This window comes from Miscanthus floridulus, chromosome 3 (assembly GCF_019320115.1).
Source record: "Miscanthus floridulus cultivar M001 chromosome 3, ASM1932011v1, whole genome shotgun sequence".
In the NCBI taxonomy this organism is placed as follows: Eukaryota; Viridiplantae; Streptophyta; class Magnoliopsida; order Poales; family Poaceae; genus Miscanthus; species Miscanthus floridulus.
The window spans coordinates 130,065,217-130,078,319 of record NC_089582.1 but is presented as its reverse complement, the minus strand read 5'-3'; the positions used below and the strand labels follow the sequence as shown (position 1 = coordinate 130,078,319).

Sequence of the window (13,103 nt, the reverse complement as noted above, 5' to 3'; positions counted from 1 at the left end):
AGAATCCAGCGAGCTAGTCAAACGATTTCACGACTTAATTCCAATTCATCAGAGAAACATTTTTAGAGAGAATCAAGATCTAAAACATTTCTACGAGAATCTGAAATGCTTGTAGAAGAATGCGAATCCCTGTCAAACACACCCGGCTACTCTAGGTCCAAGTCCTGGATACACCCAGTAGCAGCAAGTCACACAAAATATATTGAAGTCATGGCATGGAATAGATGTTGGGGATTCAATCTCGGATGACGCGGGTAAACTAATACTCAAACATCGTATGACGATACATGAATGTGGTTAACTCTATTGTATATAAATTTCATGTCTGGTATTTTGGTCATTTTTACAGACTCAAGTATGTCTTCCGAAGCAGCCACGATATTTGATATCTTGGCTTGCTGAGGAGAGTAAAGTCTTCGCTGGAAGAGCCTTCGCCATTCGAACCTTCGTGAGTTTCCTTCGGTCCTTGTCATTGACCGAAGATGCTTAATCACCTTTGCTCCGTGTATTAGCTAGCCTTGGCATCGCGTCATGTTTGAGTATTAGTTTACCCAACAATAGAATATTGAGCTTAGGTGGAGTGAAGTCCAGATGGCTAACCACGACTCGGATTAATACAAACGTGTATATATCATAGGAAAGGAAGAGCGATCTATTTGAGATAAACAATACTCCATCTTAGAATATAAATCCATCCCATCCTGGAATATAAAGTATTCAAGCGTTGGAAATTTGTTAAAAAAGGATCATAGATGAACTAACCATCCAAATAAACGATACTCCCATCTTGGCATATAGATCCTTCCCATCCTAGAATCATAGAATATGAATATAAAGTATCCAAGCGTTGAAATATTATTCAAAAACTACATATCCTTGAATCATAGAATATGAATATAAAGTATCCAAGCGTTGAAATATTATTCAAAAACTACATAGGACTATAGATGAACTAACCATCCAACTGAGTTTAAAAAGGCAACATTTACCTTCATACCTACCATTATTGTCTAAACCCAAATAGAATTATCAATGATGTATAAAAAAATTGTTTGATACTGCCAAAAAGTATATATATATTGAGGAAATTAGTTCTGACCCGTTGTTTATGAAACAGTAAAGAAACATATTACATTGAGATGTATAACCTAAACTGGAAGAGAGGAACGTCTACCTGCAAACTAAAATCAATCAACATAACCAAAATGACGTAATCACCATGACGTGCCAACCCAAGGAAGAACCGAAATGAGAATGAGAAACACCCCATGACGTACCAGGTACCACCCTAGGGCAGAACCGAAATGAGAAACAGAGATGGCATTGAAGTGACCTGACAGCCTGAACCCCGCCCATACATACATCAGAGAATCCAAGGCACCGTCACGGGAAACATTGTCTATCAGGAAAATGCCGCTAAGTTAACCGACTATATCTGATCACAAAGGAATATTTGGTCAGAAGCCCGCAGGAGGCATTAAGTTCAACCTACACTTCCCCCGACTACCAACTAATATTGGTTAGCAGACTTCTCCCTGTGATCACAAAAATATTCCCTGATACTCTTATGGGGGCCTAGCTAACTGCTGCAGCCATCCACGACCCTTCATTGACAGTAGCTTACAACCAGCATCAACTCTGAAAAAATGGGTGACCCATCGCCTTCCATCTTATAAATAGTGTACTGTCAGGTACAGCAAGTAGGAGCGGCGTCAGAGGGATGTTTTACAGTACATCAAAAAGGCCGATGGGTATTTGGGTGCGAAGAAAGTAATCTGCTTGGTGACCACACCCGTTGGTAATCTGTCATCAGAAGAAGAGTAGTTCAGAATATTTAGTTCAAGGTTAAGTCTTCAGACCAAAGAACTAGCCAATAACAATATTTACACCTGGACTAGAACAGACTTACCAGGTAACAATAAATTATGTGCCTACATGAAGGCGTCCAACTTTGATCGCTTAAGATGTTGTGGTCTGAAATCAACCAACTTTAAACTTGAAGTTGACTTAACCTCATTCAAGAATGAATCCCCTTTGTCTGATTTTATGGAATCCAGAACTGCACCAAGGATGTCAGCCGCAATACCATCTTGTATTAGGTACCCAGGTTCTTCTCCACCTTCTTGAATCAATTTACCTACCTCTTGCAAGAGCAATATGCTTTCCTCCACAAACCTTGCAAGAAGTCGTCCAAGGTATTCGGTGGCCCTTGGAGCATCACTTAGAGTATCTTCCAATGAGGCAAGAACAGATGAAAGGCTAAAATAATAATCATTTAGTCAGTAATAATACAATGCAGACTGAATGGCGATATACTAGAAAGTATGAGAAAGCACCTACCCATCACTGAGTTGTTGCTTGCTCAACAAATTATGTCGACCACTGCAAAGGCTGGCGAGAAGTTTAGCCAACAACTCTCTTTCCATATCTTTTCTCTCAAAGGAATCATTTACCCAAAGTGATACAACAGAAGGATAGAAACTTGGAGCATTCAACTCCTCAATACACAAAGCAACCTCCTTTTCATCTTTTGCACTGACCAAACAGAAGCATATAATGTTACGAAGAAAATTGGACAGTGCGGGGTGCTAGAACTAACTCTTTATGACATATCAGGAGAATTATAATTATAACAAACAGTACAAGGAAAGCCTCAATCCATAACATTAATTTCATAAACATAGTACACGTTTGCAGATATCCCTGGAGTAAAACTGTCTGGGAGTAGTAACACGTTTCCTCAGCTGTTTCTAAAGGTGTACACTCCAATACGTAAGAACAATATGCCCATGGTTTTTGAGTCGTCGTCTAGGCGTTGAGGCGTACCCCAGGCGTCACAGGACGCCACAGGGTTTTAGTTACGCCATATCGCCTAGGCGTCACCTAGAAGGCGCCTAGGCATCCAGGCGTACCCCCAGCGCCACAGGACGCAACAACGCCTCAAAAACCATGAATATGCAACCTAATCTCAGGAACATGAGTAAATTAACTCTGGAATTTGTGAATAATAAAAAGAAATGCAGTAATATAAAGACATTTTTTAACCTAGCATAGTAAAACATGGGCCTACCAATCAACGGTGAAATGCTTATGAACTGTAAAAAATTTAGAAGTATTACCTGTAATATTCCCGAATGGCCGAAACAGACTTTTCTCTCAATTCATCCTCAGAATATGATTTACTTCCTGAACGGCCTTCCTGGCTGGCAGGCCTCTGTGAAGGTCCAGCAGATTGACTAGAAGCAGGAGTTCGGCCAGAGGTTCGATCTGGAATTCTTGAGCTAGAATCTTCTCTTCCAGATGATGATGTCCAATCAGCCGCAGAGTTATAACCATTAGAACCAGATACTATCCTCCGGTGGTCAATAACAGAAGGAAGTTCAGTATTTGATACTGGTGGCTGCCCTCTTATAGACATACCCCTAGCAAGGCCACCTTGTGGCCCAAGAGTGATAGCTTCATCCTTGACTGCCCGCTGGGGAAGAACAGTTCTATTGTCGTATCGGATGTCTTGTGAACCACGTGAATGTGGAGGCATTCCTCGAATGCTCCCTTGTTGGGAACTTGGGGATGCTAATGCAGATGATCCACGGGGGCCATAATCCATAGGAGGCGCTCCTCTTCTTGGAACAGAACTAACAGCTGGACCACGCCCTAACCTACTCGACTGAGCATGTCTTTCTTGAGCTGCATCTCTGTGAACCTCCTCAATCTTCTTGGGACCTTCAACTTTACGCCTCTGCTGCCATTTATTTCTCCTGAGGTCAATTGAATCTCTCAGCATAAACCGTACACGAGAAGACAACTTCTGACTTGTTGACATCTTCTGCATCATACCAAAATAGGCATCCATGTGCTCCTTTGCCTTTGCATGATCAATCATCTCACCAATTGTACTCATCAATTTGCATAGTGCTTCAATGTTCTCCTCATCGGGATTATCATAATTTCCAAACAACTTTTTAATGCACTCATGCATAATCCTTTCCGTCAACATTTTCTTTTTGTACAACTCTCCAATTAACCTAATGTTTCCCAGCATGCGCCTTCGAGCACGGATCCTCTTTTCCTCCCGTTCTTCTTTGGTTTGTTTAATCTCGCCTTCCTCTTCTGTTTTATCAGCTTCAGCTTCTTCTCTTTCACCCCTCTCAAACTCCTCTTGGCATTTATTCAAAAGCAATCTTTTGAATGTGATCTTTTCATTGTCTTCACTGAAGTCAGGCAAGGCACCAGCCAGATGGAAGCAAAAATTAGCATACATTTCACAGAAAGTTGGTTCCGTCAAAGCTTTGTCAAATATCTGTGAAATGACCCCAGTAAGAGTTGCTACACTGTCAATGTTGACTTCCTTAACTTGTTCAAAAAGTTTTTCAAAGTTTTGCGGAGTCAGCTTGTTAAGAATAGCTTTCAACTGCCTCTGCTTCGCCTCTTCCTCATCAGAAACTTTCCCAACAACATACTTCCTCTCTGCTTTGTGCATTGCTTGCATGGGTGTAACAGGAGAAGGCATGAGACCCTTTTGCTGCCATCTATCAGCATCAGAGCCGCTGCGAGGTACTTGAGGTCCAACAGAATGCATGGGTCCTGCAAGAAGCCCACCACCATACTGATTTGATGGTTGGCCACGTGGATTTCTTAAAACACCATGATTACCTCCTGAGCTACCACGGTAGTTGATAATTGATGGTCCATTTGCCAGGTCCATGTGAACATCACGACCAGGACTGAGAGGAATACCCGCCCTAGTCCACCTGTCGTCAGCCATAACAGCACCACGGCGGTCACCACGAGAAGTTGGGCGGTCCGAACCCCTTCCAGGACTAGGGTGAGGTTCCCGGTCAACAACATAAGACTTTCCTGCCAAATTATTCATTATTGCATTGACAGCTTCATTCATCTGAAATCCAACAGGAAGACCAGTCCAGTGCTGTTGCAAAGTCAACAGAAAATCCCGTGAGTATTTCTTCCTGCTGTTTGCTTCAGTTGTATCTGAATCTAACACCTGGGTGATGCCAGCCTGGTTTCCAGAATCTGATGGCAGCTTTGGAGTAGACATGTCTGCAGCATCTTCCCAATCATCAGGCTCAACTTTTTTCTTACAATCATCTGCAGCTGTATTTACATCCCTTTCCGGTTCATCAGGCAGCACATGAGTTGTATCAACTGTTGAAGAACTATCAGCACCCTCCACAGTACCAACAATTTCAGACTTCTCTTCTGGTCCTTTGTATGCATTATAAAGATCTGAAGACCCAGCAGCATCAGCCTTAGCAAGCATTTCCTTTTTATTCTTCTTCTTCTTCCCAGCTGTGGACTTTGTCCTGGCGATCTCAACACTAGGCTTTTCCCTGGATACTGGTCGAACTGAAACTGTTGGTGCAGCAGCCTGTTGATCATCTGCCCTACTCTCAGATTTCAGTTGCCCCTCAGATGAAACTAGAGGAACATTACAAACAGCTAGGTCTGATTCTGGACTAATATCTGAGTCACCTTCGTCATTCGAACTTTGAACAGTATGCTCTGAAGTTCCAGAAGTTGTCACGTCCACAGCATTGCCATCAAGAAAATGTACTGAAGTCTCTGAATTCTTGGATGAGTTATTCATCATAGCTTGTTCCTCAGAAGCAGATGGAGCTGACTCTTTCAGCAACTGCTCCTGATTAGTTACTAGAGGTGCTGCATACGAATCATCAGTATTAGAAGTCACTGCTGATGCCTGTTCAGTGGGGTCCACTGCACATGCCTCAGGCAATCCATGTTTGGTAGCATCAGAAGAAATATTATCCTGGCTAGGATCTGTCGTAACTTTGTCAGTCCGCTTGCTTTCATCACATTCAACAGCCGAAACAGCAAAGCTTTCTACTCCTCCAGGCTCACCAGTACCCTCGGAAGATGGACTTCTTGAGCTATTATCTGTCCCAGGAACATCAGCAGCTGCCAAAGTAAATGAGTTAGAAAAAACTAAGAGGCACCCCTGTACAATTCTAAAGATTTAAAGATCTCACCAGTTACTGATGTGCTGTCAGCATTTGCTGTACCAGCCCCTGGAATGATCCTCCTTGCTGCCAGTGGAACCGTTGAGCCTGAAGATGAGCTGGTCAAATCCAACTCATTGTTCAGGTTCTTAGTTTCCTGGTGATCACCATCTCCAACCTTTACAGTTTGCACCTTATCTTCAACAGATGAAGCCAACTGAAAAAATACAACATACAAACATGTGAACAAAAGCAAATGCTAACCTAGGAAAAATGCAAACATAGCATGGCAGAAAGAGGCCAACAACAACGTACATTTGGTGGTTCAGATGAATTCCTGACATCCTTTTTAGTGACAATTTTCTTATTATCTTTAAATGATCCAGTCCTTTCAATGGATTCTTTGCTTTTCCCATCAGCTCCAGCCACAGGTGAGACTGAATTCGCAACAGGAGATGCTGTCACTGAAGTTTGTGGTTTTGCACCATGAGTTGGCAAGGACGGGCTTATCACAGTGGGATGCTTCACTGTGACTATAGGATCATTCCTCTCCTCCTTCTCAAGGGTTGATTTACTAGAAACAATGATCCCAGAAACAACTTCATTATCCTTTTGCCGACTTGACGCAGCATCCTCAGAAGCACGTAACTTAGGTGGCTCAGATTTAGCTGGTGGAGCACTTATTGTGACATGAGTGGATTTTTCAGTCAGCAACCCGACAGGGTGCGGTTTAACTGTATATTGGGACTGACCAGATACCGGAGGCGCTGCAGATGGACTGATATATGTCATCGCTTGCCCAGATTGAGTGACGGGATAATTAAATCTAGGAGCCGAGGATCCAGTAGCAACTTGGTTCACACCAGCTGGAGTAGAGTAATACATTCCTGGCTGATTGTAGGAATTCGGTTGCTGATGAAAGAAGCCCATATGAGGAGCATAACTACCAACAGGCTGGGATTGTTGTGTCAAACTCGGTGCAGCTCTCTGCCCAGAAGAGTCCATCCTCTTATCAAGCTTCAACTCTTCATGAGTGTCTGGATGAGTAATTTTTACGGTAGTCTTACGTGTAGTAGCATGCTTGTTTGGCTGCTGCTGAGGATATTGCGATGCCATGCTCATAGGAATGTTGCCCAGCTGTGGGAATTGGTGAGCAACTGAAGGAACATAACCCATACCCTGGCCAGGATGCATCATTGCTTGCTGTTGCAATTGATGATGCTGCAGAGTCGGGGCATACAGCTGCTGTGGGACTTGCGGTGTACTACTGCCTGTCAATCCTATTGACATTTGAAATGAGCTGGGCACGACTTGAGGCTGCAGTTGTGCACCATGACCACCAAACTGCAAGGAAACCTGTGCCGGCGGGTGGTGAAAGGGGATCGGCATCTGAACACTAGGCATTTGTTGAACGGTAGGTCTAAGAGATGTAACATTGGAGACAGACGGAGATGGGTGCACATCTCTTTTCAATTGTGATGTAATATGGGGATTGATGGAGTTAGGTTGGCTGGAACCAACAGCTTCCTTTCTTGTCGACTGCTGCTGTGGCTGCTGGGGAACCTGCTGTGGTTGATGCGACAGCTGCTGCTGTTGCTTCTGCTGCGGCTGCGGATGCTGCTGCAACAGCTGCTGTTTCGGAGCTGGTTGCACAGGGGCAGGTGCAACCTTAAGTTCCTCCACAAGTGCCTGAATAAGGCATACAAATAAAATAGAATCTTTTAGAACACTGGCAGATTCAGAACGCGTATCAAATCAATACCATCAACACATGCAAAAGGAACTGGCTGTGTGCTCCGGAAGGCAAATTAGTCATGGGACATCAATATTTCTGTAAGTTCTAGCAGTCCAATAAACAAGCACTGAACCAACAAATAAGAATTAACATACATCAGAATATCAGATAAACAAGAGAAGACAAGATACCTGATTACGTTTTTGCTCATCCAAGTTTGGAGGAGCTGAGCTTGTTCTGGCAGGAAATTGCTGTACAAAATTTTATATTTAATAGTTGTAATGTAAGTAGAAAGCAAAAGGTAATTGCTAATATAGAGCTTCATGTCCCAAGCTGGAGATGAAAAAGGGATAACAAAATCGTACCGGTAGCCCATTCATATTTATACTACCAAACTGAAAGTTAAACCCCTTCGATGGTTCTCCTGAAACAAAATATAAACAAGAAGAAAAATAAGGTGGTTACCCATGCAGTATATACCCTATCCTATATGGTCATAATAGACAGAGCAAAGAAGGTGTGCAATGCCACCATAGATGGTCACCATGCACATGTAAAAACATGTACCAGCGTATATAACATTGAAGAAAATTGAGTCAAACCTTTCGATCCTCCCTGAGGAAGCGGTGGGTTAGAGCTTTTTGGTGGAGCCCTTGGAGCAGCATGTGTAGCTTTCGGTAATGGCGGATTAGCCTGCTTCTCGCTGGCAGACGATGAAGATGACACTTGTGGATCTGGTGAGTCAAACAAAAAACATGTGCAATCAAGCAAAGGAACACATTAGGTCATGTTTGCACCATTACAAACGCAATACAAGATAGTAGAACAGGACACCTCACTCACCTTGGTGCTGCGGCCGTGGCGCGGAGACGGGAACATGCACGGCCGCATACTGAGGCGCGGGTGGCGGACGCGCAGGAGTTTGGTGGGGGCCAGGCGCGGGTGCAGGCTGGAAACCAGTGGTGTCGGGCTGGTTCACCACCTTCTGGTGCCCGCCGTGGCCATTGCCGGGCTTTCTGAAGCTGCAATCGAGATCCAAGGTTCTCATCAAAACCCTATCATCCCCGGCGAGATCAAACCAATCGTGCGGCGCAGAGGCAGAGGGCAATCAGAATCAACGAGGGCAGTAATTTACCTGCGGTTGGATGAGAGAGGAGGCTGGCCTGAGGAGCCCGCGCCGCCCTTGCCCGCGCCGCCGACTCCGCCTCCGCGGTGGCCGCCGAAGCTGCTGGACCGGCCGGGTCTCCTGGCGTGCCCCTCGCCCCTGTCCCCTCGCTGGGACATAAATCCCCTTCTCTCCTCACCGATCTCCTACTCCTTCTCCTCCCTACGACAGCCCTGATCCAATCACGCACAGGAACAAAACTAAAACATAAATCACCCTGAGCAACGAAATCGCAACGAACCCTAGTGTGAATCTCTCAGTCGCTCGGCGCCACGGACGGCGGCGGAATCCCGGCGGCGGATAGGCGAGAGGCGCGTACCTGAGGGCCCCGGGGGCGGCGGCGCCTAGGGTTTGGTCGTGGCCAGTGCGTGTAGGCGACACGGGGGAGTTGTGTTGGGTTTGGGTTGGGGGAGGGGGAGAAGTGTAAGCGAAGCGAGAGGAAGGGAGAGGGCGTCCCTCTCTAGTACTATGGCCACGCAACAAATCGAAGGCGATACGATTACGGAAGGAACAAAAAGCGTAACTAATCGTATCTGAGGTGAGCTTAAGCGGTCAAGGGGGCCAGATCGGACGGACGGGGCTGGGTGGCTGGCGTCCGCTCGCGGGGCCGCGTTGTGCGCCTCGGGCCTAGTTGGAAGCGGGCACGCGCGCGTGCGCTCCCGGGACACTGCCCGATTTGTTTGGGTTGGCCCGAGAGGGAGTGCACGATGCCAACGCTGCTGGGGCTGCTTCGTTTGGTTCTGCTTTTTTTTTTTTTGTAGTATATAAAAAAAAAGCTTAGGAAAAGATCCACAAGGTATACTAGCAAAAACCCCGCGCGCTGCTGCGGGTGCAACAGAGCAAAGCAAGCCGTGTGTCAAAATTGCAGATAGATTTATTTGACAATTGGCTGAGAACAATATGATCCAAACAATGGCATGGTAAGGTCGAAAAGATGAATAGATGGATGCAAGATTGGTCATTACATATATTGAAATGCTACTGATAAGTGGCCAACGCCAAGTTCAATCTGGGTGCTGAGATCATTGAAAGCGGATTAATTTGGGAGTAAGTAACGTAATCTGGAATGACAAATAACTTGAGATATTGTAAGCTAATGTTGATTCCACCCTATTGTTGCTGCTATCTTGGTGTCCTTTTGAAGCTGTTGGAGCTTCCCTGATGCATCAACCAATGTAAGGAAGACATTTTCTTTTTGCTGTTTAGTAGTGGCCTCCCAACAATAGTGCTACATCTAGGGAGATGAATGACCTTCAATTATAAAGAGGTTAGACAGGGTAAGCAGTGACATAATTTTCCCTCTTGTTTTATTATTGGTATCATGTAAGAAGAAATAGCATATCTCCTTTTTAGAAGCCCGAAAGTTCTGACTTCATTTTTCTGCTGGCTTTAGATAACAGGGGCACTGGAAGACTGCATAGATTTTTTTAACACTTTTTTTTAAACTAATTTTAAATCTAACACTGTTTAATTTTTTTTCAAAACTAACACTTTTGGCAGCGCCTATTGCCATGGCGAGTCGAAACGCATGTGCCGCGCCATGCATGGTGGCGCGGCGAGAAGGGTGACGTGGCGACGACCAGGGCACTGACCGCTGACATGGCAGGGTCTGCCACAGCGCTGACGCGCCATATCCCACGGCGCGGCAGTCCTAGGTAAATATCGCCCGCGAGCTGCCGCCCTCCCTCTGTCTGCCTGCCCGCCTTCCTTGCCAGCCCGCCTCGCCGCCGCACGCCACCCACCGAGCCTGCCGCTGCCCGCACGCCGCCCGCCACGCCGGCCGCGCCACGAACGCCGCCCGCCGCACCCGCACGCCACCACGACGACGACGCACGCCGGCAGCGAGTAAGATTGATTAAAGTCCTAATTAAGTGCTAATTTTGGTTTAGGCGTTCCTGTAATTAGGTTAATTAAGATTTTGTCTAAGTATAAGTTCTAATAATTGGTATCCGAGCGCTTAGCCTAATTCTTGAACCCTAAGACCTAATTAGTGTTTGGTTAAGATCTAAATAGCCTCGGATTTGTCCGATTCAAAGTTCTTTAAGACAAATCAGAATATATGGTTTCGCTTAAGCACCGAGAAGGAGGGGTGTCGAATCAACTTCAACACTAAGCTCCAGTTTTTGTCCAAATCGAAACCCTAGGAATGCAAATTACCCAAATCTGGTAACAATTCCCAACCCTAAGATCAGTAAGACGCTTTTCACTTATCTTAAGAACTAAGATGGCGCCGTCGGGCTCCATCACGAGTTCGCCGGCGGCCACAAAAGGGAGCCACGCCGCCGCCCTGCTATGTGCGCGCGTGGTCTCCGCGCCACGGACGCCCGCGGGCATAGAAGACGAGGGCAGCAGGTCCATACATAGAAGTTGCTTATTTTCCTAGTGAAGTTGTTTAATATGTTTGTTAATGTTACTTTGAATATATACATATGCTTTCATATTGTGTTCGTATTGCATAACAAGTAGTTTAAATTTTGCAATGCTACATAATGTTAATTTGAATATTGTTAATTTCAATACTCTAACCCTTTGTTTATCAATTTATAACAGGATGGCCTCTCCCACGCAGCACTCGTTGTACTCCCTTCTTGAGATGGAGTACGACGAGCCGCACCGAGCACACTTCTTGACTGACATCGACGCAGAGGTGCCTTTGCCTCCTTTGAGGCCCCGCGCGTACACCAGGGCGCACTAGTGGGACGAGCATTATGCACCGTACATACGGCGTGCCAGCTTCCTCGAGCTTGTCCGTGTTGTCAACTACGGTCTTTCGCCCCTTGACCCAGCACTACTTACTGCAGCTGTAGATAGGTGCGAGTGCCTTCATTGTACGTAAACATTCTTATAATAAATTTGAGGTAACTAACAGTCGTTCTATTTTTATAACAGGTGGAGGCCTGAGACCCACACGTTCCACCTACCTTGCGGCGAGATGACCTTGACCATGCAAGACGTGAAGGCTATCTTTGGCCTTCGGTTGGGGGGACTTCCCGTGACAGGTATAGTTGGTAACGATCACTGGACGGAGCTGGTGGCTCAGTTCACTGGCTTTCTTCCACCGGACGACGAGGTTTCTAAGAAAAATAAGTGAGCAATTGAAGCCAATTTAATACTTACATTGCTTTCCTGCAGCCATGGGGTCTCATTTTCTTTGGTGAATTTTAGGAAAAGTTCCGGTGTTTCGTCGTCGTGGATCATAGAGCGCTTTGATTACTTGACCCACAGGCTGATGAGGCTTAGATCGATAGGTTCGTTAGAGTGTGGCTCTGACACTTCCTTGGTGCTTTCCTATTCCTAGACGCCTCGGGCAACACCATCAGCTAGATCTTTCTTGACATACTATGTCAGCTGTGGGATAACATAGCGGCGTATAGCTAGGGCAACGCGGTCCTAACATGGATGTATCGACAGCTATGTGTTGCCTACCGTCGTACCTCAGGGTATGCGAACCTTGGGGGTTGCTCCTACCTACTCCAGATTTGGTGTTGGGAATGATGGCCTGTTGGGAGGCCTCTTGTTACTGGTTTACCGGTAAGTACTTCGGTTCACTATATTCTTCGAGGCAGTTACATAGGATGAAATTATTAATGGCTAATTCATTATCATGTTCAATGCAGCATTGGAACGGGCAGGATACACTCCCTACAGCTCTGTATATCTAGACGTAAGCAGAGTTAGTTAGAGGGAATGCGAGGCGCAAGTACAGGGAGTACACGAACTATCTCGACGTCCTAACACAGCATTAGGTTACGTTCTCTTTACTATCATACATGTGTCTTGTTCGATGTACACTATATCATAACCTAACTCAATTACGAAATGTTCAGGTGCATTGGTGTCCTTAGGATGCTCTGGAGCTCCAGTACTATCTAAGTCCTATCACTAGGGATGAGTTAGACGAGTATCGCTGCAACGTCCCTCTTATTTTCTTCCACGTGGTCGAGATTCACTTGCCCATCTGGGTTTGCAGATAGTTTGGAAGAATGACAGGCTATCCACCACCGCTTTACTCCATCAACCAAGAATTGCACGGGTGCATTATCGATTAATAACAAAGCTACAATTTAGAGATGTGTATGGTACAACTAACAATTATTTTATTACAGGTATGACCGTAGAAAGAGGTACAAGACCAAGGATTGGCGCGTGACACACAACGCGTACATTCAGTTGTGGCAGAACAGGGACCAGCAGTCGGTCGATGCGGGTCCCCCACATGACCAGCACA

The 13,103-nt window shown here is 45.6% G+C and overlaps 1 protein-coding gene across 3 annotated transcripts; it reads right to left on the bottom strand.

Annotated features, from left to right (window-relative positions):
• Positions 1 to 1,048: 1,048 nt before the first annotated feature.
• On the bottom strand, positions 1,049 to 9,344 carry LOC136542442 (eukaryotic translation initiation factor 4G-like). 3 transcript variants are annotated; one of them, XM_066534867.1, is made up of 12 exons: positions 9,195 to 9,344; positions 8,846 to 9,048; positions 8,554 to 8,732; positions 8,313 to 8,444; positions 8,076 to 8,134; positions 7,902 to 7,961; positions 6,291 to 7,664; positions 6,006 to 6,192; positions 3,120 to 5,934; positions 2,341 to 2,535; positions 1,910 to 2,259; positions 1,049 to 1,803 (listed from the first exon to the last, which is right to left on the bottom strand). In XM_066534867.1, exons 2-11 carry the CDS (start codon positions 8,992 to 8,994, stop codon positions 1,932 to 1,934), a joined length of 5,478 nt encoding a protein of 1,825 aa, XP_066390964.1. In that variant the 5' UTR covers positions 8,995 to 9,048; positions 9,195 to 9,344; the 3' UTR covers positions 1,049 to 1,803; positions 1,910 to 1,931. The 3 variants fall into 3 exon arrangements, with proteins under 3 accessions (XP_066390964.1, XP_066390965.1, XP_066390966.1); XM_066534868.1 differs by having other exon boundaries at positions 8,846 to 9,037; positions 9,117 to 9,339; XM_066534869.1 differs by lacking the exons at positions 7,902 to 7,961; positions 8,076 to 8,134; positions 8,846 to 9,048; positions 9,195 to 9,344 and having other exon boundaries at positions 8,554 to 8,730.
• Positions 9,345 to 13,103: the final 3,759 nt, after the last annotated feature.